This window comes from Strix uralensis, chromosome 3 (assembly GCF_047716275.1).
Source record: "Strix uralensis isolate ZFMK-TIS-50842 chromosome 3, bStrUra1, whole genome shotgun sequence".
NCBI classification, from domain to species: Eukaryota; Metazoa; Chordata; class Aves; order Strigiformes; family Strigidae; genus Strix; species Strix uralensis.
The window spans coordinates 16008701-16032780 of record NC_133974.1 but is presented as its reverse complement, the minus strand read 5'-3'; the positions used below and the strand labels follow the sequence as shown (position 1 = coordinate 16032780).

General features: G+C 37.7%; 1 protein-coding gene across 2 annotated transcripts in view; it reads left to right on the top strand.

Moving 5' to 3' along the window:
- Positions 1 to 21879, top strand: part of GREB1 (growth regulating estrogen receptor binding 1) — a 58145-nt gene extending 36266 nt beyond the window's left edge. For both annotated transcript variants that reach the window (XM_074864702.1, XM_074864701.1), the window contains exons 22-32: positions 5198 to 5300; positions 7023 to 7181; positions 9596 to 9738; positions 10507 to 10668; positions 12336 to 12540; positions 13349 to 13523; positions 14485 to 14703; positions 16967 to 17102; positions 17650 to 17850; positions 19451 to 19589; positions 21432 to 21879. In XM_074864702.1, coding sequence (XP_074720803.1) covers positions 5198 to 5300; positions 7023 to 7181; positions 9596 to 9738; positions 10507 to 10668; positions 12336 to 12540; positions 13349 to 13523; positions 14485 to 14703; positions 16967 to 17102; positions 17650 to 17850; positions 19451 to 19589; positions 21432 to 21595 — 1806 coding nt within the window. In that variant the 3' untranslated portion in view covers positions 21596 to 21879. The remainder of the gene's footprint in view (positions 1 to 5197; positions 5301 to 7022; positions 7182 to 9595; positions 9739 to 10506; positions 10669 to 12335; positions 12541 to 13348; positions 13524 to 14484; positions 14704 to 16966; positions 17103 to 17649; positions 17851 to 19450; positions 19590 to 21431) is intronic.
- The last annotated feature ends 2201 nt before the right edge of the window (positions 21880 to 24080 follow it).

Here is a 24080-nt window from a genome sequence, read left to right as displayed (position 1 = left end):
CTTTTTGGGAAGAAATAATTTTGCTTCCTGAAATAGGTTTTACTCACATGTGTTTGATAATATCAACATTTTACATGGACTTAAGGCTTAATGCATGAATAAATACAGGCTGAAATAAAAACAATTATTAGACAGCACCTATCTGAGTGTTGATATCTCAGCCAAAGTATAAGACTGCCAGAGTACTATCTTTTCAGAAATTAGGAAGTAGTTGTTTTCTTTATCAGGCAGCAATTACTTTACTAAAATTCAAATCAGGAAGCAATTTGTTGCTTAAAATGAAAAATATGAAATCACCAGAGGAAGAAAACTAAGCCCATTAGTGAATCAAAATTATAATTCTCACTGTCAGGGTAATTAGTAATAAATTACACTCACCTTTCTCTCACAGACACATTTTACCCTTTGTACCGATCAAAATGTTTTGCTAAAAGACGATGCATTTTTACAAGGACAATTATATACATTAGAAGGAGATACATGCATTATTTTTAGAAGAGGCTCTAGGAAGTGCAGCAAAAACTGGATAGGCATAGAATAGATGTATATATTTATCTGTAAGTTAGCTCACATCATCGAAGTTAAGCCATTGGTTAGTGAGTATGAGTAAATATGCACCACCATGAACATGTATTATATCCATGTCTAGAAATCTAGTCCCTAGTGCACCCAAGAAAATGCCTATAAGGAAGCCTAAATTCACTAAAATATTTTTCTTAGAAACATTCATCTTAAAGTTCTCCAAACTGCAAATCAAGGTTTTGTACCTTTGTTTTTTAACTAGATATTGCAACTTAGAAGTAGCATTTTCCTTAAACATGGAAGCTGCTTGTGAGCACGGCTCAGTCCCATGGCACCACAGCCAGGGAATGAAGTCAGCATGTCCTAAGACACTTTCTAAGGAAGAAAACTGCTGCCCATATTATTTGGTTTTCCTCTCCTCCTATTAAAATCTTATTACGATGGGCTTATATACCATTCAGGTTATGTAAGAAAAATGTTAGGGAAATATTGAATATATCTATTGTTAGCTGTGTTTTAGAAGAATGTAGCAAGTGGAAACAAGGAGAAGAGCCAGCACCATTTGACCAGCTGCCTGTGGACCATTGGCATGTTTTCTGTGAATCACCATTGGTTCACAGACTGCAGTTTGAAAACCAGTGCCATGGTATGTGAAGAACTATCTCATCTGGAAATTAAAATAGAAAAGCCTTATGGAATTATTTCCCCTTTTGCCATATTTCTCTGAATGTGAAGACTGAAATCAGATGATACATTATAGCAACATGTAAGAATAATAAAGTTCTTCTAGTGGTCCTGGTGTCCAGTGTCTGGAACAAGTTAAAAAAAGGGAACTCGTTACTGTTAGACCTGCTGCAACAGCACTTTTGGATGCCACTTCCATGAATAAGCACGGAGGCACACATGTAAATTCTCTGACTGAAATCTCTTTCAGATTCTTAGACAGGCTGACTGTTTTCAGCTTATCCTTGATATCTATGGCAAACACAGTTCAGTGGTCAAAATCTTTGGAAAACTTTCCACTCCTCTCAGGTAGTGTATGTGTTTGACACAAAACCTAGATCTTCATACCTCTTGAATTTTCTGCAGGAAGATTTTGAATTCATATTCCTTCCTCTTGCTCTGCTACAGCTACACTCTTCATGAATGAAGAGCTGCAGGGTAAACATATTCTTATTTTTTTATGGGTCAAATCCTCCTTTGCACTAAGGATGAAAATAGAAACCAAAATACTACATCTTTACAGGCCCCAAATTCCTTAGTTATCATAAGTTTTCACAAGATTTGAAATTTTTATTTCTTACTCTTCCGGGATTTTCCTCTTCCAAGTCTGATTCATCAGATTTCTGTCTTCTAAATTCAGGTAGATAAGAACAAATTAGAGTAATACTTCCATTATTTGGGAATATTGGCCCCTAAGTGCCTCATCTATTAAAGTATTGGGCACTGCCACATATTTGAGGAACCTATTTCTGGCAAGCAGAGCTGTCTGTAGTAGCAGACTCCTTCATGTACATTTTGTTTCAGGAATGTAAAAATGCAGCCCAGTTCCTTCATTCTTTTAACTTGTTTGCAGAATTTGCATGCAGAGCATGCAAAGAGATAAAACTCCAAAGATAGGGAGAAAAACACCTTGCTCAGAGTACTTCCTTACCAGTCATCGTAATTGTTAATATATCATGCTTAAGCCCAGAGTCACCAATTAGGATCAACACAGCATTGTACTAAGCTTCTCTAAAGATGTGTAAAGCTACAGCACAATCATGTATACAGTTTAAAATTTCTTTGCAGATCTTCTGTTTTGTTGTAGTTGTCAGATGGAGGATGGGCAAATATGGGGCTTTATGCTTCAAAGTTGTACAATATCCTGCTTGCAAGATCTCTTTGTAGCTACCTACGATGCCCAAACTATCAAAAAGAGAGGTGGTGACAGATGGGGCAAGGACTCTAGAGAGATGTGAAAGCTCTGTTTGTTGACAGCTATTCAGTATTTTCAAAGAAAGACACTCTGTCCATTTTACCTAGAGATGGTACACATAGAAAACAATACAATTAATTTTAAAGGTGCATTTACCTATCTGGGCATGCTACAAATTCAGTTGTTCAAGGTTCTTCCGTTCTGGAGTAAACGACTGTAAATGAGAAGTCATCCTTTTCTCATTTTCTTTTTGAAAATCTTCTCAAAATGACCTGGAAAAGGTGTTCCCTGTTTCACCAATTCATTTCTTCAGCAGCAAATGCAGGCAAACGTGCAAGTGAATGGAGTCCAAATATGAATGTTGCTATGCACTCAGTCTGATCTCTCTCCTGGCAGAGAAACATCCTGAAAATGTGGAGAGATTACATATAGTGTTGCTAATATCTAACAATTCATAAAGCTCACAGTACTGTATTGGACACTTTTTGTGTGACAGATAATGAGATTGGGTAAGATACGATGCATGGAATATCATAATTACATATGTTCTAGTTTAGTGGTTAGGGACTAGCACTTGCAGTCCTGTGGTTTCTAACATTTTTGACTCATGACCTTTGTGTATACTTGAGTCAATTGACTACAGATACCTTTTGTCTAAGCACCATGTAGTAGTAGCCTAGTCACTTCCAGATACATTAGTGAAAACCATTGGTGAAGACTGGTCCCACAGGGAAAGAAAAATACATGATTTTGATAGAATAATTTTTAAACGGTTACCAAAAAGAAAAAGTAAGGTTTTCATCCATTGCTCTGTTGACAATTCTAAGTATATACTTCAAACAGACTAGGAATTAGTTTTTCACATAGGTATGCAATATCAAGGGAAATAGTTGCGTACTTTCAACAAATGATCTCTCGTTTGTTTGAAAACAGGGAATTGTTAATCTGTCAGGCCACCCTGTGTTTAATGAAATGATGATCAGAGACACTTTAAAAGACTATGTTCATAAGGGCCTATAAAGGTAATCTCAGACTTGAGAGAAAACACTGAAAGTATTTTCTTCTAGGACAAAGCATCATCAGGTTTGCCTCAGATGTGAGAAGATAAGATGGTTTTGTTTAGCTCACCAATCAGCAGCCATTGCAGTCAAGTTTAGAACCTTGTTCCAGGGTCAGTAGAAAGATTCTCATTAGGCTCAATGGATCTTACATGAAAACCCAGACTGGAAGTTAGAAACAGCTGGTCCATGGGATGGCTATGGTCCATGCTATCATTTCTTCTATTCAAAGTCGCATTTTTCTGTATTACTCCTGGATAACAGAGAGCTATGTGCTAACACATGGTCTGCCATGTGCATCTGAAGGGCTTCTTTGACCCTCAACAGGGATGACAGTTCCCTTTTCCACCCTTGGCAAACAACTATTTAAAGTGCAGTCTGATTTCTTAAGAACAACAGATGCCGAACTTTGATCAAAACGAACCTTTATTTACTCTTGCTTAAGCCTCAAAGCCTCCTCTTCTCAAATATTGAGGAAAAAATGAAAATTTCACTTGACAGGTATGGAAAATAGTATATTCAGTACTATATTTAGTAATTCAACACCCTATGTTTCTGCCATGTCCTAGCAGTAATGGCAGTGAAGCTGGGTTTTCAATTCAGTGGTAATATAAACTTAGTCCAAAATCTGATACCACTTTGTGAAATCAGACAGTTGCAGCAGAATGTGTCATAACTGATCTACATGTCAAGTGCCCCTGTACAGGTGTGACATTAGTCTTAAGTTGTCAACTGGACATCAGTGCCATTCTGAGGCTGAAGTATACACACACACACACACAATATCACGGTGTGTTCATTCTCCTGTGAGAGTGACATGAGCTTGCTGGTCTCTTATTTCTCACTGAAACCCATTGTGTACTGCTTCCTGTTCAAGTGTAATGGTTTGTAATGCTGTCTGCTTAGATATGACATTATTTACTTGATGTTATAATCAGTAAACTTTATGTGGAAGACACACAACAATCCATTGAGCAAATAATTGACTGTGGCTTATACCTTTCAGCTGAAAAAACTATAAAAGGGCAGCAATGCTATTTGGCGTAATGAAGAGGAAATATTATAGTGTGTTGATGGGGTAAAAAAGAAAGGAGAAAGTTATAATCTTAAGATAATTTTAAAATGGAGACTTTAAAACAATGGAAGGGAAATAATATATTTTCAGCACAAGAGGTGGAACAACACATTGGTACATATACCATGTCCTCCAGGAGTGGAAGTGGCCTGCACGAGTTCTATGGATGCATGCCACTTCGTTCTTCAGGATAGTCGGTGAACTTCAATAGCAGTCAGTGTACTGGTCAATTATGCAAATATGAAAGGGTTGAGGTAATTTGTCTGTTATTGTGTAGTTTGAGGAGTTTCTTTGGAACATTTTATGAGCTTATATGGATTTTTAAAAGTTCATTGCCTATGTAGAAACTACAACATCAGGAGAGAAAATGCTCGTCTGAGGGGCTGTAAATTAGAACTGTGATGTAAAATGTGTTCTCCAAATTAGGTTCCTGCATAGAGAGAACAAAACTGTTGAGCCTTTAATCATTTCATTTATGCCAAGGACCTATACAAATACAGGGATATGCAAGCGCTGAATATTAATATTCCATTTCACTGCAGCTGCAATTTCCAGGTATGTGGAAAAGTAACATGTTGAAAAATGAAAGTTTACTTTTGTATTTTCTAATTTATATATTTACAGATAGGGAAAACAGGTGCCTATCTGCAGTTCCTCAGTATTTTGTCCCGAATGCTGATTAGACTGACAGAAGTGGATGTTTATGATGAGGAAGAAATCAACATTAGTAAGTACTTGATATAAAAGCATTTGCTTCTGGAGACTAGAAAATGGTTATGTTAAATTGAAATGTAGTTGTCTGTATATTCTACGCCATTTACATTTGCAATTAATTTACATTACTGAAATATTTAAAGAAAATTTTTGAGTGATCTTCAACTGATACTTAAGAATATTTTATTATTTCACTCATCATTTAAAGTTTAATCTTCCTCTCAGAAAGAAAACCACATACCTCTGTTTTTCTTGGGAAGTAATAAACAACATTTATGTATATTAAATGATATCCAGACATTGGTTTTGAGTTTAGAATTGGAATGAACTTTTGTGGTAAACTATATCAAAAGAATCAGTGAAATTATGGCAGATTTATACCATGAGGAGCAATGTCATATTTTCTGAGCACATAAGACTACATGAGGGAGGAAAACTGTTCCTGCTCTCTAATAGCTAATTTTAGTCCAGACTTCCTTTATTTACAGTGTATTACTCCCCTGTGTTTCCAGATGTATTTCTGTAATTAAGGGCTGGATTACATAGAAAAATATGGGTGATATTTTATGGGATATGTCTAATTCTGCACTAAAAGCATGCCCACAGTCAGCCGTACAGATACTCAGGTGGGTGCTACCTGTCTGCTAGTGTCTCCATCAGACCTTTGCTGGAAGCTGTTCAGTCATTTTACTGTGGGATTGTGCCTCTGCTCTTGTCTCTGAGGGCGGTTTGGGGCAGTACCCAGAAGTCTTCCTCCACACGGAGCTGTGCTTGAGAAAGAGGCATCTATCCCTTAAGGTTTGTGGCAAAACCTGTGGAAAAGGTGACCAGTCTGATAGGGGAGAGGTTTGTGCAAGCAGTCCTTTGTATTTCAGGCAGGATTTTAGAGGTAACTCACAGTCAGGGCATGAAATATTTTCAATATCTGACTAATTCCACATGAGTTTCATATTTACTTTGGGTGCCAAAAGTCAGGATCTCACCTGTTGTAAATAATCGTTTAGTTTATACTCATAGACATGGAGTTATGGCCCTTTACAGCAGCTTACAGATGCCTTCCAAACTGAACTCCTCACTACTGTCCATTTTACTTTTGTCAGATCTTTCATCTTCTTGACAAAGGTAGAAAAGTATTTTGTAAGGACTTGTGTACATCTGGGTTTTTATGTCAGTCAACCTGTTTCAGAAAAAGGCGTAATTTCACTGCACATTATACCAATACCATTTACTATTTTTCTCTTATCCTGGAGTGAATTATCTTTGATTACTCTGGTCTTATCACTAGAAGGGGCATTTGACTTTAACTCTACACTGTACTTAATACTGCAATTTCTGAAGCTTTAGAAGGGCTTCTTTTCCTCAGGGAGAATAACATATCTTTCCTCAACTGAGTTCACAAATGTGGTGGTCAGTGGAAAGACTCCAAATGCCTGGATGCAGGAAGATTAGCCTTACTAGACTCTTGACTTTGTTTTCATCATCATCCCACCAACTGCTCCAGTAAGATTACAGAGGTCTTAAATTGAAAACAAAGGTTTAAAAGCCAGAGTTGCGTTGAGGTATGAGGTACATTTGTTCAAAAGTGCACCTCTAGATGCATCATAATATTGCTTCCTCAGAATGGTGAAAGAAAACATGTTGCAGGAATAGTAGGCATAGCAAAAACATCTATAGGAGTATGAAGAGCTTTAAAAATTGTAATTACATGAATTCTTATTTTTCAATAATATCATAGACATAAAAGAAGAATCTGATCAATACTACCATCAGCCTGGAGATATGTGGCCAGATTTGGAGACATTTAAGAAGATGCCTTTTGACTACACTATCCATGACCCTAAATATGAAGATGCAAGCCTGATTTGTTCAAAACTTCAAACTATAAATAGTGAAGGTTAGAATTTGAAAAATCTAGATTCGTACACATAAATGTATTTATTTGTTTTTAACGTGAGAATCCCGTTAAACTTTTAAACTGAGTGAAATTATCAGAATTGCACTTGACTAAGTAATAGTGAAAAAAGATTTGAAGTTTGCCAGATGAAGCACCAAAGTATGAGGCTTATAAATGTTTTATGGAATATTACATAGGTAGTCTTTCATTTAAAAAGCTCTGATTCCACAATAAGTCTGTGTATTCAAATGTTTTTATGTAGTAGCATTATCCTGCTCTGTAGCAATGAAATGACTTATGTGAGTAAAGTTAATTATGTACTTAAAAGAGTTTATAGGTTTATTTTTTAGGTTTTGGTTTAAGTTTGGAAAGCATGAGATGCTTATGTCCAGATGTAGATTCATGGAGTATTGAGGTGTGAATTAGTCCTTTGAATTAGCCAGCTGGACACACACAAGCCCACAGGACTGGGTAGGATGTATCCAAGCATGCTGAGGGAGCTGGCCAACATCTTTGTAAGGCTACTGTCTATCATTTTTAAAAGGTAACAACAATTGGTGGAGGTTCCTTATGGTTGGAAAAAGGAAAATGCCATGCGCTTCCTCTACAGGACAGAAGGAGGATCGAAGCAATTACAGCCTAGTGAGCCTACCCTCAGTCCTCAAAACAATTGTGGAACAAACTCTCCTGTAAGACATGTCCAGACCCATGAATGTCAGGAAAGTGATTGGGAGCTGCTAGAATGGGTCTATCATAGGCAAATCATGATTGGTAAACATGATTGCATTTTATGATGAGATGACTGGCACTATGGACAAAGGAAGAGCAGTGGTTTCATCTTGACTTCAACAAGGCTTTTGTCTCTGTCTTCTATGACATCCATATAGCCAAAACTGGAGAGAGATGGTTTGGATAGGTGGATTGTAAAGTGGGTGGGAAATTGGCTGGACCACTGAACTCAAAATGTGATGAGTGGCACAAATCTGACTGACAGCTGGGTATTCATGGAAATATGGATAGAGAGACTGATAGTGAGGCAAATGCCATTTAAAGATTGCCATTAATAACCTGGTCAAAGGGACAGAATTCAACATCAGCACGTTCATGGATGATATCAAATTAAGGCAGCAGTTCGTATGCAGTAAGGTAGCACTGCCATTCAAAAACACCTTGACAGGCTGGAGGAATGAAATCTCCAGGGAGGAACCTCATATAGTTCAACAAAAGTAAATCCAAGATCTTGCACTTGTACAAGCCTGGGGCCAGCTGTATAGACAGCAGCTTTGAGGAAGGTGACCTGATGATCCTGTTAGGCAACAATTTGAACATGAGTCACCAGTTCTCCATTGGGTTAACGGCTTACTAAAAATCTAGCAAGCAGGGAAGTGATTTTTCTCCTATGCGTGGCACCTGTAAGACCACATCTGGAGTATTCTGTCAAGTTTTTGGCTTCCCAGTACAAGAAAGACATTGACATACAGAAGTGAGTATAGTGGGTAGCCACCAAGATGGATAGAGGCCTGAAGCATGTGACGTAGACAGAAAATTGAAGAGAATTGGGTTTGTTTGGTTTGGAGAAGTCTAGCAGGGGCATCTGATTGCTGTCTTCAACTTCCTAATGGGAATTTATAGACACAAACTACTAGAGATACACAACATAAGGACAAAAGACAACAGACACAAATTGCAACATGGGAAATTACAATTAGATAGTGTGAAAAATATTTCCAGAATAAAAGTGGTCAAACCATGGAGCAGGTTGCCCAGAGAGACTCTGCAAACTCCACTCAGTGATTTTCAAAACTTGATGGAACAAGGAACAACTTTGAACAACCTGATACGATGCTGCAAATCTGAGTGAAAGGTTTGGTCAGATGACATAACAAAAGTCCTTTTCAGCAGAAATTATATCTCATCTTCCTTCAGTCTCTCAAAAAGGAGACCCTTTTTTAAAATGTAGAGATTTGCTAAAGAGCAGCAGCAATAAATTTACCAAGTTAATTTCACATAATCTACTGTGATGTCCATCACAGGATGACAAATGTCTGTCATAAGACTCTTTTTTACTATTTACTACTTTTACAAGCATTCAACCAATAATAGTGACAGCAACAATAATAATTTTAATAATCTGGCTTTGTTTACACTTTAGCTTTATGTGAAATCTGTACAGAATTATCATAATCATGAATTTGCAGATACTTCTTTGTAGTCCCCTTTACTGTACATAACAATTTATAAAACATACTATGCATACTATGCTCAGAATGAATTCATAATTTGTTTCGGATGTGTTTAATCCTGCCATTGTTCCTAGAAGCTAATTACAGTGACAGAAACAGTTTGTCACAAGGGAATACATTCTGGTCTTGACTATATGTTACATTTAAGTTTTCTTTTTTTTTTTTTAATAGACAGATCCATGAGCAGGAGACAGGACGATATGTATACACGCCGGCAAACAACTAGGATGAGATTGTCCAAGTATGCAGCATATAACACCTACCATCACTGTGAACAGTGTCATCAGTATATGGGTTTCAATCCCAGGTACCAGGTAAAGATTTCCAGATATTACTCTGCAGATCAGAAACCAAAGCAGACACAACCCGAACACATTTTTGTGTACATTCACTTGTATTTGAACTGGCTTAGAAGTTGTATGCATGTGTTAAAAGCAGCTGATTTACAGATTTTTTTATTTCTTGAGGTTTGCCTGCCTTAACCAGACTGCAGGTTTGAGGATGTCAGAGGATTGATCCTTGCCTCATTTACACTAATTTATTCACTGCTGTAATCTGCATTGTACCTGTATACTACCCGTTCAAACTACTTTCCCAGTAAACTTTTCCCACTGGGACTTGTTCACATTTTCACCTGAGTAACTGCAAAAGATGCGACTTCTGATACAGGAGTAGCCCAGCATAGATTAGTCTATATGTGGCATAGAGACTGATATTACTCAGAGTTAAGTCTCCAATTTCCTGCCTATTAGAATGTGAGGAAGAAGGTATTAGCAGTGCAAATACTGGTTTTTATGTGTATTTCTGAAAGCCGAGAGTGTTCTGTAAGTATTGGTACCATCTGCAAAACGAAGCTGGAACAATGGTTTCAAAAGAGGGAAGAGTTTAATTTATAATTTTTTTAGTGTATGCTCTAGCCAAGGGGCATTGCTTAACACCTAATGAAACATGAGGTAAAATATAATGCAATACAGTAAGTGATTGTAGCCTTTTTGATAATGTTATAAATGTGTATTAACTACACTGAGACCTTGTAGTTTGACTCTAACCACTGGAATTATCCTATTTTTTCCCATCCTCAGCTTTATGAATCTACTCTGCATGCATTTGCCTTTTCCTATTCTATGCTGGGAGAAGAGATCCAGCTGCATTTTATCATTCCAAAGTCAAAGGAGCATCATTTTGTCTTTAGTCAACCAGGAAGACAATTGGAAAGCATGAGGCTACCACTAGTCACAGATAAGGTAGATGGATAATTATATTTATGGCCATATATGGGAGAGAGACACCACCAATTTTAAAATTTGGTGAATTAGCAATCTTTACACTTCTGGTCCTGCTGTCAAGAGATAATGAAGATATCCTGATACTAAGTTTGTATTTTCTCCCAGAAAGGGAGACATGAAGCAAAACTGTCAAGTCACCAATAAGCTGTTTCTTTTGCTCATTATCAAGGATGATCCTTTGGTATAAACACTCTCTTATCTGGGGCAAAAGGTCTTCGGTTATGGGTTTAAGATGTTAAAGTGAGAGTGGTTTCAGCAATGAGCCTGAGAGACGTGGGGTTTTTATCATACTAAGAGGAAGCAATTTTTTATTGTAGAGGAAGGCAGTGGATTATCCTGTTTTATTCTGCATAAATGCTCAGTTTCCTTCATATAAAAATAAGGCTTTCAAAGAATCTTTATAATGGCTTCAAGACTGTCCAAAGAATCACGTCACACTTGTAGAAAACACTTTGTAAGGTCGTCCATCTGACAGACTATGCAAACTCTGATGTTGACCTTTACAGTGATTCCTAATATCCATGTCTAAGATGAAGCTGTGCCTTGCTCAGGCCACGCTACTTGGAGTATTGAAGCAATTTGTGGAACAGCAGTAAGCATTAGCACTCCTATCCTTGAGAAAATAAGCTGCTTTTAATAAACAATAATCAATCAATACCACCCTCCAGTTTGGGTTCTTATGTCCAGTTCAAGTTTGAAACAAGAGAACCCAGGAAACAACCTAGCAGCAGCTGTGCAATGTGAGGATGAAACCTCCTGCTCTTCCTTACCCAGTAAACTTGTGCTTGGCTGCGCAGTCAGAACTGTGCACTGGGTCCTTGTGGATTCTTTTCCTGCTTTGGCCACTGACCTGCTTTGAGGCTTTGCCAAAACTATTTATTTTTCCTTTGCTTCTTTTTCTGTTCACTTGCTCCAAAATGGTGCCTGCAATCTTGCTGCAAGCTTGAAAAGTGCTGTGGGATATAGACCTAGATTATCAAACCATTATAAAATGTTTTTCTTGATCCACTTTAAATTCCCTTTCATGAACTCCATTGGCATCAAATCCATCATTTCGTGCTTTGGCAGTTTTAAATCTGGAGTGTTTAACTGTGAGGGCTTTTGAGAGTCTCTGTAAAGAGGCACACTTTCATTCTGGGTCCTTAATGACCTTAGTAGGAACCAGGCTAAAATCAGTTGCTCAGACTGGAACAGTCCTGGATGTCTATAGAAACAGAGTTTCAGAAGTTGTACTATCAAACTTGGAAGCTAGTGAGATTCAGTGCGTTCAAGATTGGGTGATAGCCAGTCAGAAGGGTTGTACTGCAGTTTTGGAGTAAGGTGTTCCTTACCATCTTATGTCGTATGGACCTAAATCCTTTTCCAGATCTAGCCTCAAGGTCCTTGTGCACTTGGAAGGTCAAGATTAGCTGTCCTAACCAGTCTACCACACTCTTCACCACTCAAATAAGCTAAGTGATAGAGTTTTCTTTTTCCCAACTCTTATAAAAGTTGTTTATTTTCCTATTAAGCCAATTTAAAATGTAGCAGTTTGTCCAGTGTCAGTGAATCTGATTTATTCTCCTGAAGGATCTGATTCTCTTTATTTAAACATCACAGAAACTTGCATCTCTTTTTATTTACAGAGTGAAGATTACATAAAAAGCCCTACTTTTACTCCCACCACTGGTCGTCATGAACATGGACTCTTCAATTTATATCATGCAATGGATGGAGCCAGTCATTTGCATGTTTTAGTTGTCAAGGAATATGAAATGGCCATATATAAGAAGTATTGGCCCAACCACATCATGCTTGTTCTTCCAAGCATTTTCAACAGTGCAGGAGTAGGTAAGTATAACAAAAAGTTCTAACAAATGCAGACACACAACTTGGGCCCTTGAGGTGATGTTACTTAGCAGTGACATGTAGACACACACCTTGTAGCTAGCATATTTGATCTGGTGATCTGGATTCTCTTTGAAGACAATGTGTCATAGTTGAAGATGCAATTCACTTAATCCAGGTCACCTAAAACAAGCTAGATGAATTGCACCCTAGAAATATCTACTCTACTGATTTTAAAGGGAGCTGAGGTTGTTAACTCAGGTGGAGTTACCTACTCTGTTTCCTTGTGGAAATAAGTTATGTACTATTTGCATAGGCAGTGATGCACTGATTAGGTACCTCTCTTAGGTAGGTTCTGCTAATATATCTGTGAAATATTTAGCACCTTGCTTTTACTGCTGGTACAATTTATAGACAGCAGTAGTGACAAATGTTCAAAGTAGATTATCAAGGGAAATTGTTCCCATGTTATTCAGTTGGTCAATCAACATCTCTAGATGTTTGCACTGAGATGCTAGTGGAACTAAATATCTGTTAGGTCAAAAGAATCAGTCGCTAAACCCTTAAAACACTAGCAAATCTTTACCACAGAAGTCAGACCTCAATTTGTGTGCTTCCCAGTGGGGTCCTATAAGTCACTTGCTGGGCAAGAGACAAAGTAAGTTGGCTCTGGGGAGTGTTACGGTGTTAAAACCTTCAGAGTAATTCATACCCTAGTCTGCAGAAATATTCACTTCAAAAGGCTTCCAAGTTAAAAGCAAACAATTTCTGCCCCTACTTTTAATCTGATGGATTATGTCCTTGATTTCAGGTGCTGCACACTTCCTGATAAAAGAATTGTCTTATCATAATTTGGAGCTTGAACGAAATCGGCAAGAGGAGCTGGGGATAAAACCCCAGGATATTTGGCCTTTCATTGTCATTTCAGATGACTCCTGTGTTATGTGGAATGCAGTAGAAGTTGATTGTTCAGGAGACAGGAAAAGGTAAATAGGGTAATACATGGTTTTGCAGCTGATCTCTTTTAACCTTTCACTGTATATCGATTTTGAAATTATGTTTGATGTACTACAACTTTTACCCCGTACAAGCAGAGAATAATATTCGCCTAATGAGAGAAGTATTTTCCCTTAGATATCTGCCTTTGCATGGCACATAGTTTAGTGCCTGGTTTTCATTCCTGTCCCCTGGGGGTTTAAGTGCCTTGCAGCCTTTGCTGTATAGCTTGAATCCAGTTCAAACTAGAGTTACTTGAACTGCAGATTTCAGACTCTGTAAACAATCCCTGATACACTGGGTAAGCACAGGCATTCACATGTACATTTTTTAACAGGCTTTTTCTAAGGAAGCTAAAAGACATTTCTGTGCAAATTGTACAACTGATTTCCTCTGGCTCTTTTGTCAGTCCCAGTCTGTATGGCTCATTTATTAGCTCCCCAAATCCCCAAACAAGTGTTTTTGTTTTCATTACTTTAGATCATTGTTTGTACTAGATATTTTTATCTATTCCCAGAATGGTGCTATGCAGGATTTACAGCAAACCTTCAAAGAGAACTAAACTCAGTGAAAACTGAGATTTATGGACCCTAGGGGTGAGCTAGAAGGATCTTATACTTTGCACTTAAGTTATGGCACAAAGTCAGCAACCCTCACAGAGTAATTTGGAACATTATCCAGGTAACTTTAAAGGTTTACATATCTGAGTGAGTATTTTGAAAGAACCAGACTAAGTTTCAGATCTGTCACACAGTTCCCAACACATAAGCCCTGGTTAATTTTAAGTTTTCGTTAGAGTGAGAGACAAAAAGTTGCAGTAAAGACAACACTGAAGTTATCTACCTGATACTCATAACTACTTTTGACTGTTATGAATTTCTCTTCAGCTGAATGACATTCTGAATATTTTCTCTATACTTTAAAATTAACACATTTTTATAATTATTGTAGTGATTATACATGGACTGAAAGGAATGTTTCCTTGAAGCAAATTCTGCAACATATTGAAGCAACTCCCAATGTCACTCACTATGCCTTAATTGGGATGAGGAAATGGTCTAGTAAAACAAACAGGGCTGAGATCAAGGAGCCATTCTCCTGCTGCCACGTGCATGATTTCATCATGCTGAATGTCGATCTGACACAGAATGTACAGTACAATCAGAACAGGTAAGTGAATAAGTAGCATCTTTCAAAAGAGATAATGAACCAAATAAAGGAAGTTTTACAAAATTTCTTGTTGGTTTTTTGGAGAGGTTGTTAATGGGATGCAGACAGGTTTTGTTTTCTTACTGGTCGTTCAGATCCTTCCCAAATTGCCAGCAGTTGCAAAAAGACTTTCATTTCCATACGTCCAAATAAAATACTCATATTTGAATTACAGGGTAGTCACACTCAGCAGTGTGCCCTGCAGTATTGGTCCCCCAGTTGTCTAGTCCAAGTGGCCTTTTGGTAAACACTGTACTTCCCCTCCTGCCCACTTGGCTGCACTCCCTTCCAAAGGAAACAGGGGTGTATGGGTGAATGGTGCATAACCAAGTCTTGTTATGACATGGAATTGAGATATAGCTGGATAGCTGGGCTTTTTTTTTCACTGGAGCATACTGCACATGTGCTCATCAGGACAATCAGAAGAAAGGAATAAATAAGCCTCGTTAATGTTGATGGTTGTTTCTCACATTCAGGTGTCTCAGAAATTCCACTTTTTTTTTTTTTTCATTTATTGTGCCACATAGGATAAATCAGATTATAATACACAGTATCACCACAGTTACTAGAACTGTATCCACTAGGTATTTCATCTCACAGAATTTCACTGATCTATGTCTAATAAACTGTGGTTTTGGCCCCATTTCTGAGTCACAAGCATTTATTACAACCAAATGAAGTAGATATCACTAGAGGTGGGATTCACTTGTCTAAAGCTGGTCTTTAGACACCACAGAATATGCAAGATGTCCATATGGGGCTGACAGGTATGACATGAAATCTACATGTGTTTTTTTGAAAGTTAGGTGGGATACCCCAGTTAATCTAAAATGGCTCTACACACCTAGACTTAGATAACTGAACATCAGTCACTACTTCTCAGGAGAAGTCTCCTATCTCTGGAAGATGTCTTTTGAAGTCTGAGTTTACTTATAACCACAGGGAAGCACTTTTGCTTTCATTATTCTGTAGATAAACAGATGACCTAAATTTCTACCATCACCAGCCTGACACTTTAAAGGAGCATTTTAAACTTGTTCTCGTGCATGTCCTAGTACAGAACGGTGCTCCCAGGCTGTCTAACTGTATTACCTTATGAAGCATTATGAAGGGCTAATGAAAAGAACAGCAACAAAGCAAATGATATGAGTACAGGCAGCAATGCTAAAATGTCAGGAATGCCAGATCACACCACCCGCTTCCTGCCTGTGTCTTTAAACCATGTGTGGCTCACCATAATCCTCTGTGTGGGTGCTGTCGAGCCTGAAGTATTGTATGACATTCCAAGCCTGGGCTGGCAAGAAAAAAGGTACATTTTAAAACACAGAGACATTGACAGTCAGGGATACCAAATATCCAAGTAAATATTACTAAGATCAAAGACAAGATTTTTAAAACCTATAATTAAATGCCATGTTTCTCACTGATGTCGACCGTTGCGGTCAGCTGTTGCTCAGCTCTCTTAAATCCAAGCCCTGGATGTTAATCTGATGGTTCTGCACATCATCCTGTTTTCTGTGTAATATATACGTTCAAAATGGAGAACTTTTTCCAAAGGCTGGAGTATTTGAATTTAGTCAGCTTTAGAAGTTTACCTTTTATTCTGTTCCATCTTATTTTTAAAATGGGTCAAATTTAGCTCAGGGGTGTTTGGCCTCATTCCGCTTAATTTATTCCTATGTCTCAGCAGTTCTGTTGTATTAAGAAAAGACTCCTTGTCTTCAAGTAGTTTTTGTCTCTAATTGTATTCTAAGGGAAAAATGAGTAGTCCGAGACCTCTGTGCATTTGACAAATCAAATGTAGGGCCTCATCCATTTCTGTGGAGGTTTCTTTTTCAATAATTTCTTTGACCTGATTTAGGATAGTAACATATGTAGCTATTTTCTATGACTGCATTATTGTAGTAAAAGGCAAAGAAAATATTTTAACTCCTAGGTCTTTTCCCTGGCAATTTATTACCTTTCTCCTCCGCCTTTCCTCAGTGTTTCTGGTCCTTTCCCTCTCTAAGTGGTTCCTTCCCTCTTTCTGATCTTGCTGAACTCATTCTAGCCTAGTTTATTATTACAAAGCTGAAGCCTCTTTTCCTGATTGATAGGCACTGGTGAAGGGTCAGTATGTTTGACACCTGTCCTTTCTATGGTGATCAAAGCCCCTGAGTGCTTGTATTTGTTAGTATGTGATGAGAGACCTTCCTCTGAACTGCTATGATTTTATTCTTTCCAGATTTACGTGTGATGATGTTGACTTCAACTTGCGTGTCCACAGTGCTGGCCTTCTCATCTGTCGGTTCAATCACTTCAGTGCCATGAAAAAGCAAATTGCAGTAGGAGGACAGCGATCCTTCCACATTAAGTCTAAGGTGGTAACTGAGACCTCTGTTTCATTATTGTTAAAATTCTGTTTTCCTTTTTTGTACCCTGTAACCAAGAGAGCTGAGGTATTTTGGTGCATCACCAGTTGCCAGTAATGGGGTATGTCTGTCATGTGTTGGTTTTTTTACATTTATTTCTGAAATCCACAATATTCTTGACATAAATGCACCTTTCCTGAATCATTTTCCTTTAAAACTATTAAAAACACCTAAAGTGTCTCTTTACAATCCAAGTAACCATTTACTATGAGTTTTTTATCTATAGCTATTGAATTCCTCATCTTCGTATGACTTCATATGTAGGAGTATGGGTTCTTTGGGTTCAAAGAAACCTCAAAGACTCTATAAATACAAATATAATTCTGTGAAACTCTGAAACTTTTTTTGGTAGCAGATATTTTTGGCTGAATGACTTTGCTTCTTATATAAATCTTAGATTTGTAGGATAGAGATATATTTTATACAAACCAAAATTCAGATAAGTACAACTTGATTGATCAGACTGATCTATATCAGAAATATTTTTTCCTCATAGGTATCTGACACTCCAGTTTCAATCTCCCCTGCTCAGTACATTTGTGCTCCTGACAGCAAGCATACCTTCTTGGCAGCACCTGCTCAATTGCTCCTTGAAAAATACCTCCAGTATCACAGCCATCGCTTCTTCCCTCTCTCACTGAAGAATTATAGCCATCCAGTGCTATCTGTGGACTGTTACCTTAACTTAGGACCACAGGTACTGAACAAAATTATCTTCAAGCAGCTCTAGAAGTGTATAGGCTATGTTTTGAATGAGTTTGTTGATGCATTAGTAATAGTTAGAATCAGGTATTACATCCCTATAACATTAAAGTCGAATTCTTAGTCCTATAGACATATTATTAGAGGCTTCAAATAAAATACATGGAGAACAATACCAGAGTTGTCCTAAATACTAATATAGTCTGTGAATTATATTAGATTCTGAATTAACACAGAGCACATTTTTAACACTCAGCACAGAGATGAGTGTTTTCTCAGTCTGCTATAATTTGGCCCTTCCTACAGCAAATTTCTTCCACAAGAGTGTTTTACAAATACTAGCTAGCCCTTAGAAAGCACTTCAAACCACAAATGTTTTAGTTCACTTTTGACTGATAAGCTTGAGGCAGAGAAGCAAATACCAAGAAAACAGTGAGAATGGGAGAAGCTGACATTAGATCTCAGGAGCTGTTGGCTCTCTGATGAGTTTGAATCTAAAGCCAAGGTCATGCTTAAACTCAAATGTAGGTTGGATAGAAGTGTGATACTAAGGTGGTGTTGTTCAGGAGAGAGAAACCTTTTACCTTTTCACCTGACTTGAATACTAAATGAAATTCAGTCTTGCTGGATTTACTAAACTTCTTTACAAAAACAGCTGTGTAATGACCTTCCCATATATGCTGCTCCCAGAACATTTTGAACTATATTTTTAATTTCCCTTCTGGCTGAGCTCTTAGAGGTCTATGTTCCCACCATGTTTGGAAAAACAAACTCTGTGGAAGGGCACTGTACTGTTACTGTCTTCATCCATAGCATCCTTTCAACTCTAACCCATTCAACACATGAAATGAGTTCAATTCTGATCTGGAATTGTTATCTGAGCTGGAATATAATACAATAGGATTGAAGGAATATGGATAAATATAGGCATCCTGGGCCAGAGTCTCAGTTGCTGTGGGTCAACCTTCCTCCATTGAATCATGGTGATTTATGCCAGATGAGGGTCTGCCCCAACTAAGTAACAAAGTCTTGTGTGGAAGATTCCTTAATTTAAATTTATAAGTCCTGAAAGAGTGCTATAAATATTCCCAGTGCCTAGTGGATTTGGGGACTAGCCATAAAAAAAACCTAGACAAGAGGAAACCTTATGCATTTATGTATATGCACACCTCTACTGACTTGACTAATCCTATTTTAATGGAAATTAAATTAGTAATTTCTAAAGGGTTCTTTTTGTGTCTGACTGCACAGTTACTATATTTACTCATGTGTAGATAAACTGTGTTGGGCAGGTCACAGCATTATGGTTGTGGGGAGCTATTGTTACTGCAGCTTTCAAACCCTATCACAACTAAACCTCATGATAATAATAGTAATACATAGTAATGACTAACACATAGTTATGAATAGTGCTTTTATGTAGATTTTTAATAAGTAGGGGGATGTTTCAGAAGGAACTACAAAGATCACAATATTTGGAGCTGGAAAGCAAGTCTGAATTTGAATTGGGTGCGACTACTGAAAGCTTGGTATCAGGTCTTAGCTTTATGTAGAAGGTTGAAAAATGTTAAATTTTTTCCCCCTCTCCCAATCAGATTGCGGTTTGCTATGTGAGTTCTCGGCCTCACTCTCTGAATATCAGTTCCTCTGGTTTGACATTTAGTGGTCTCCTGCTATACCTCTGTGACTCCTTTGTTGTAGCCAGCTTTTTGAAGAAGTTTCATTTTCTTAAAGGTGAGCTGCAATAATTTTATTACAGAGAATTATATGACCTGGTCTCTGGGAACCTGGGGAAAAATGTATTTTATATGAAAATATATGTGCATATATATGTATATGCATGTATTCATATTTGTCTTTATACATCCCACCCATCTTTGATGCTTGATCATGCTGGCTCTGTACTATAGTAAACTGGTATATAACAGTGCTGTAAATTCTGCAGATTTCTAAGTGAGGGAGGAATGTTGAATCCATATCATTATGCCTGGTGTTTATGCACAACTCCTTACTTTATGTTTGAAAACTGAGCATTTAAGGTTTGTGTAGGAAGCATTTACCTATTGTGTTCTTGCAGGTTTTCTAATTTTTGATAGAAAATGGGTGATGGACAAGCCTCCATCAAAATCTTTTTACTATCCTTGGAAATAGAATCTGGCTCATTTAAAATTTATTCCTAACAACCAGTTTCTTCGTGTTGTCCTTATGATGGTGGATAGCAGTGGAGACAAATAACTTCCATTTGTATTGCAGGCAGTCACATTGCAAACTGCTTTTGGCTTGTTCTGCTAACTTAGGCATTTAGCACTCTGGGGATTTGTTTCACTCACAACTATAACTGTCACTGGAGGAAGAACACCGAGGCAAATGCCTTCCTGAAGCAGGCAGAGTTGTTATTAACTGCTGTGTTCTTTGTTGCAGTTCATACAGTCTCATGTAGGTATGTGTAGCACAGTGCAAATTGGGGTATACAGTGCTTTTACCTGAAGCCACATGAGTGACGCTGCCTGTGCTCATTCTGGAGCAGTGTCCACATTTTAATCAGCCTTTAGTTTCTCTAACAAGGCTATCAGACTAACTGCAAATGAAAGCAGTGCTTTTGTACTGCATTTTTTGAGTGACCAGAGGCTATCAATCAGTTTCATTTTGCATAAACCAGACAATTTTTATAGTGTGCAGCACAAAGTGTATTTTATTCGGGATTTTTCCATCCCCTTTGGCAGTCTACTTGATTTTTCTAACCCACCACATGAGCATTAAACATCACATGACTGTCTGTCTGGTTTCTTTTATTATATTCTCAGCTTTTTTTTTTTTATGTCTTGGGCATTTCCACTTCATCTTATTCAGATTATTGAATGCTGGCAAGGTAATTATTTCCTCTTAATTGAGCACTTTTCTCAGAAGCCAGGAAATCATGCATGCAAGTTAAAATGGTATCAGCATGCCAGTCAAGACAGTTGATATTGTTTACTAAAATATGATATTTCTTACTTTGGCATTCTGGATTTGCCTGTGTCCATAGCCAAACAGACCAGATTCTTCTTTGACAGCACATTAGTCTACCAATCCAAAAAGTTTGTGATTAGTTTTAAGGACATGTTTAGACAATTTCTGGTCAGCAAAGCACAAAGAGCTTAGGCAGACATCATGGTGATTGACTTGTGGTGTAAGTGTTTTGCTAAGTGAGGTTTTCATTCAACAAGGTAATGATAGTAGGGCTAGAACAGTAATGGATGTAGGGCTGTATCTTGTTTTCTGCCAGGACTCATTACCACCTGCTTAGACCTGACAGTTTTACCCTTCCTTACCTTAAAGAATAGAGAATGTATTGTTAGTCCTGTTTACTAGATGAATACTAGATACCTCAAGTTACATAAGAAGATCCTGATAAATGAGAAGCTGAACATAGCTCTCCTTCAATCCTACATGAGTGTCTTAATTTTCTCCCAACCCCATTTGTAACTCCTGTTGTGAAAGTGGTGGAGTTCTACATACGAAGGGGTGGTGGAAGATGGGTGATCTGAGAACAAGGAATGGATACTCACGTGCATTTCTTTTTAACTGTTTGCTTAGGTGCCACCCTGTGTGTGATTTGTCAAGATCGCAATTCTCTTCGCCAGACTGTTGTCCGACTAGAGCTGGAAGATGAATGGCAGTTCCGACTGCGGGATGAATTCCAGACTGCCAATGCAAAAGAGGACAGACCACTTTTCTTCCTGACTGGACGACATATTTAATTGAAAAGAGACACATTTCCTGAATGATACAAGAGACTGATTGCCACCATCTTATTAAATGACTTCTGAGACTCTCTGCTTTCTGAACAGAAACAGGACCGTTTTTCATTGTTTATTCGAATGAAATCTAATCAGACTATTTATGCTCATATTTCCAAACTTTGAAGTGACTTTTCTAATTTAATTGTCTGATGGAAGTCATTCCTAATTCCTGGGAGAGATGCAAAAACTTACTACTCCCCATGGCAGAAATAATTTTGGATCAGAAGGGAGGTCAATGGGTGCACCACTTCTGTGACAAAAAAACCCACATCCAAGTTCATAAGCAAGAATTTTAGAAAACTTTTGGACATTCCAGAAATAGGAAATGTAAATTTAGGAGCAGATTTTATTTTACAAGTCTTATTTATGTAACAGTTGGCACAAGGCAACAGGAATTGTTACAGTTTTGTAGTATACTGCTACTGATTGATCCAGGTAGGCTTTTATATGAAGATTTGTAAAGTATATTTCTTGAATAGTGGGAACTCAGTTGGAACCTTAATTTTTGGAACAGGTGCCACACTGGATAGTTTTACCATACAGGACTCTTGAGATAGAAGCATAATTATATGTCTGGTTTTATTAGCATAAGGAAGAGAGTCAAGAAAGTAGATTTTAAAATGAGATCTGAATATTTAAACTTGAAACTGAAATTACCTTGAGTAATTGAAGAGATCAAATGGTGAGACTGACCTGCAAGTGACTTACTTATTCCATCTAGAACAGTGATGTTTTCTGATTTCTGATTAAATTGTTGCACTGGCTGCAGACTTCAAGCTGGGCCCAGTGCACTCAGGACAGCAGATGAGACAGTTCTGAAACACTCCCAATACACTTTCTGGGGATATTTTCTTGCCAAGGTGCTTCAAAAGAGTGAGAAAATGGAGACTACATTTCTGAGGAATTCAGGTAGAAATCTAAAAATATGTTCTAGAATGGCACCAGGCATCACAATGTTTTGTACACTCTAAATGTGAAGTCAGTGACCACGGTCTTTGTCTAGGTTTTTGGAAACACTCCGAGTTGCAAACTTCCTGTTTGTCTTTATAGAATCAGTGTTCTCTACATCAGATCTGTTCTGATTCACTCAGTCCAGGTGCAGGAAGGATGAGTATAGACATTGACAGAAGACCTCTAATATTTGGGCAGTCCTTTCTTGCGGGATACACCAATGGAAAGATCATTGATTTTATACTGATGAAATGCCATTAGGTGGCTGAGTCCATTACAGTACTGGCCTTGAAATGCAGATATCAGTGTGACTATGCCAAAGAGCTAATTTAGGTTCATTTACAGGGAAAAGGTAAGTTCTGTAAGTTTGAGAAACTTAGATCTCTATTTATAAGGTAACTTCTAGAAATCAGTGTATTTCTATATTTCATTGTCCTTGTTTCAGAGTGCAAATTCACTTTAAGTTTTGGGAAGGAAGGCAAGCATTGTCCTATGTAAATAGTACTACCTGTTCAGTTTTCACCAGTTGATAAGTTAATTTAAACTTTTTTAAAGAAGTGTGACATTCATGTCTAATCCATCCTTTATAAATAAAGTTCATGCTGCATGGACATCTGTCTTTGTGATGTACAGGACCATGAAGTATGCTTTTGTAAGGGAAAAAAAAAAGAAAAGGATTGGCAGAAAGGAGTTAATATAATTAAGGAATGCCTTGAACTGGTCAAAAGAAAGTATAGTACTGCTTAATGGCCTAAAGCATAATGCAGCCTCAAAGGCATAAGAGTTTTTACAAGAACTCAGAACTAAAGATGGCGGGTTGATACCTCCTTTCCTGTAACCAAATACTTAAACAACTTATACCAAGTGTCTGTTAATGTTTCCTGTGTTTTAGATCTGAGATTTGCTTTGCGAGTCTTTAGATGCCCATTTTCTCCAAGAAACTGAAAAAAGGCCTAAAGTATATACTAATAAATAAATTTTAAAAATCATGTCCTTTCTTAACATTCTCTTTTGCCACAAGGCCTTCAGAACTTTGACAAAATGCAGCTGCTAGTGGGCTGAAGCCGTCATACTCCTGAGTGTTGTTTCACCTTTAACCTTTGCTCCATGAGATAACTACCTAGTGTATCTTGTCTACCAGATAGGAGTCTCAGGACCTGGCCTTACCAGACGTATCTTTATCATGGGACCAACTGCAATCATTGTCCATCATGGAGTATATACATAAGCAATTGTATATGGCGAAACTTGCTTGCGCGGCCCATTGTCTGATGGATCACATCCTGTTATATGACCAGATATGCACTTACATGTGACCAAAATGCAGTTGCTTCTGATCATACAAGCATCTATGCACCCAATATGGTAGAAAAATACGGTATTTTGTTCACAAGATGCCAAAAAAGTAATGATGGATGAGTCAGGAAGAGCGGCTCTCCAGAGTTCCATCCTAAAGCTTCTTCTTCCCTGACCTAGTTTACAAGCTAAGCTC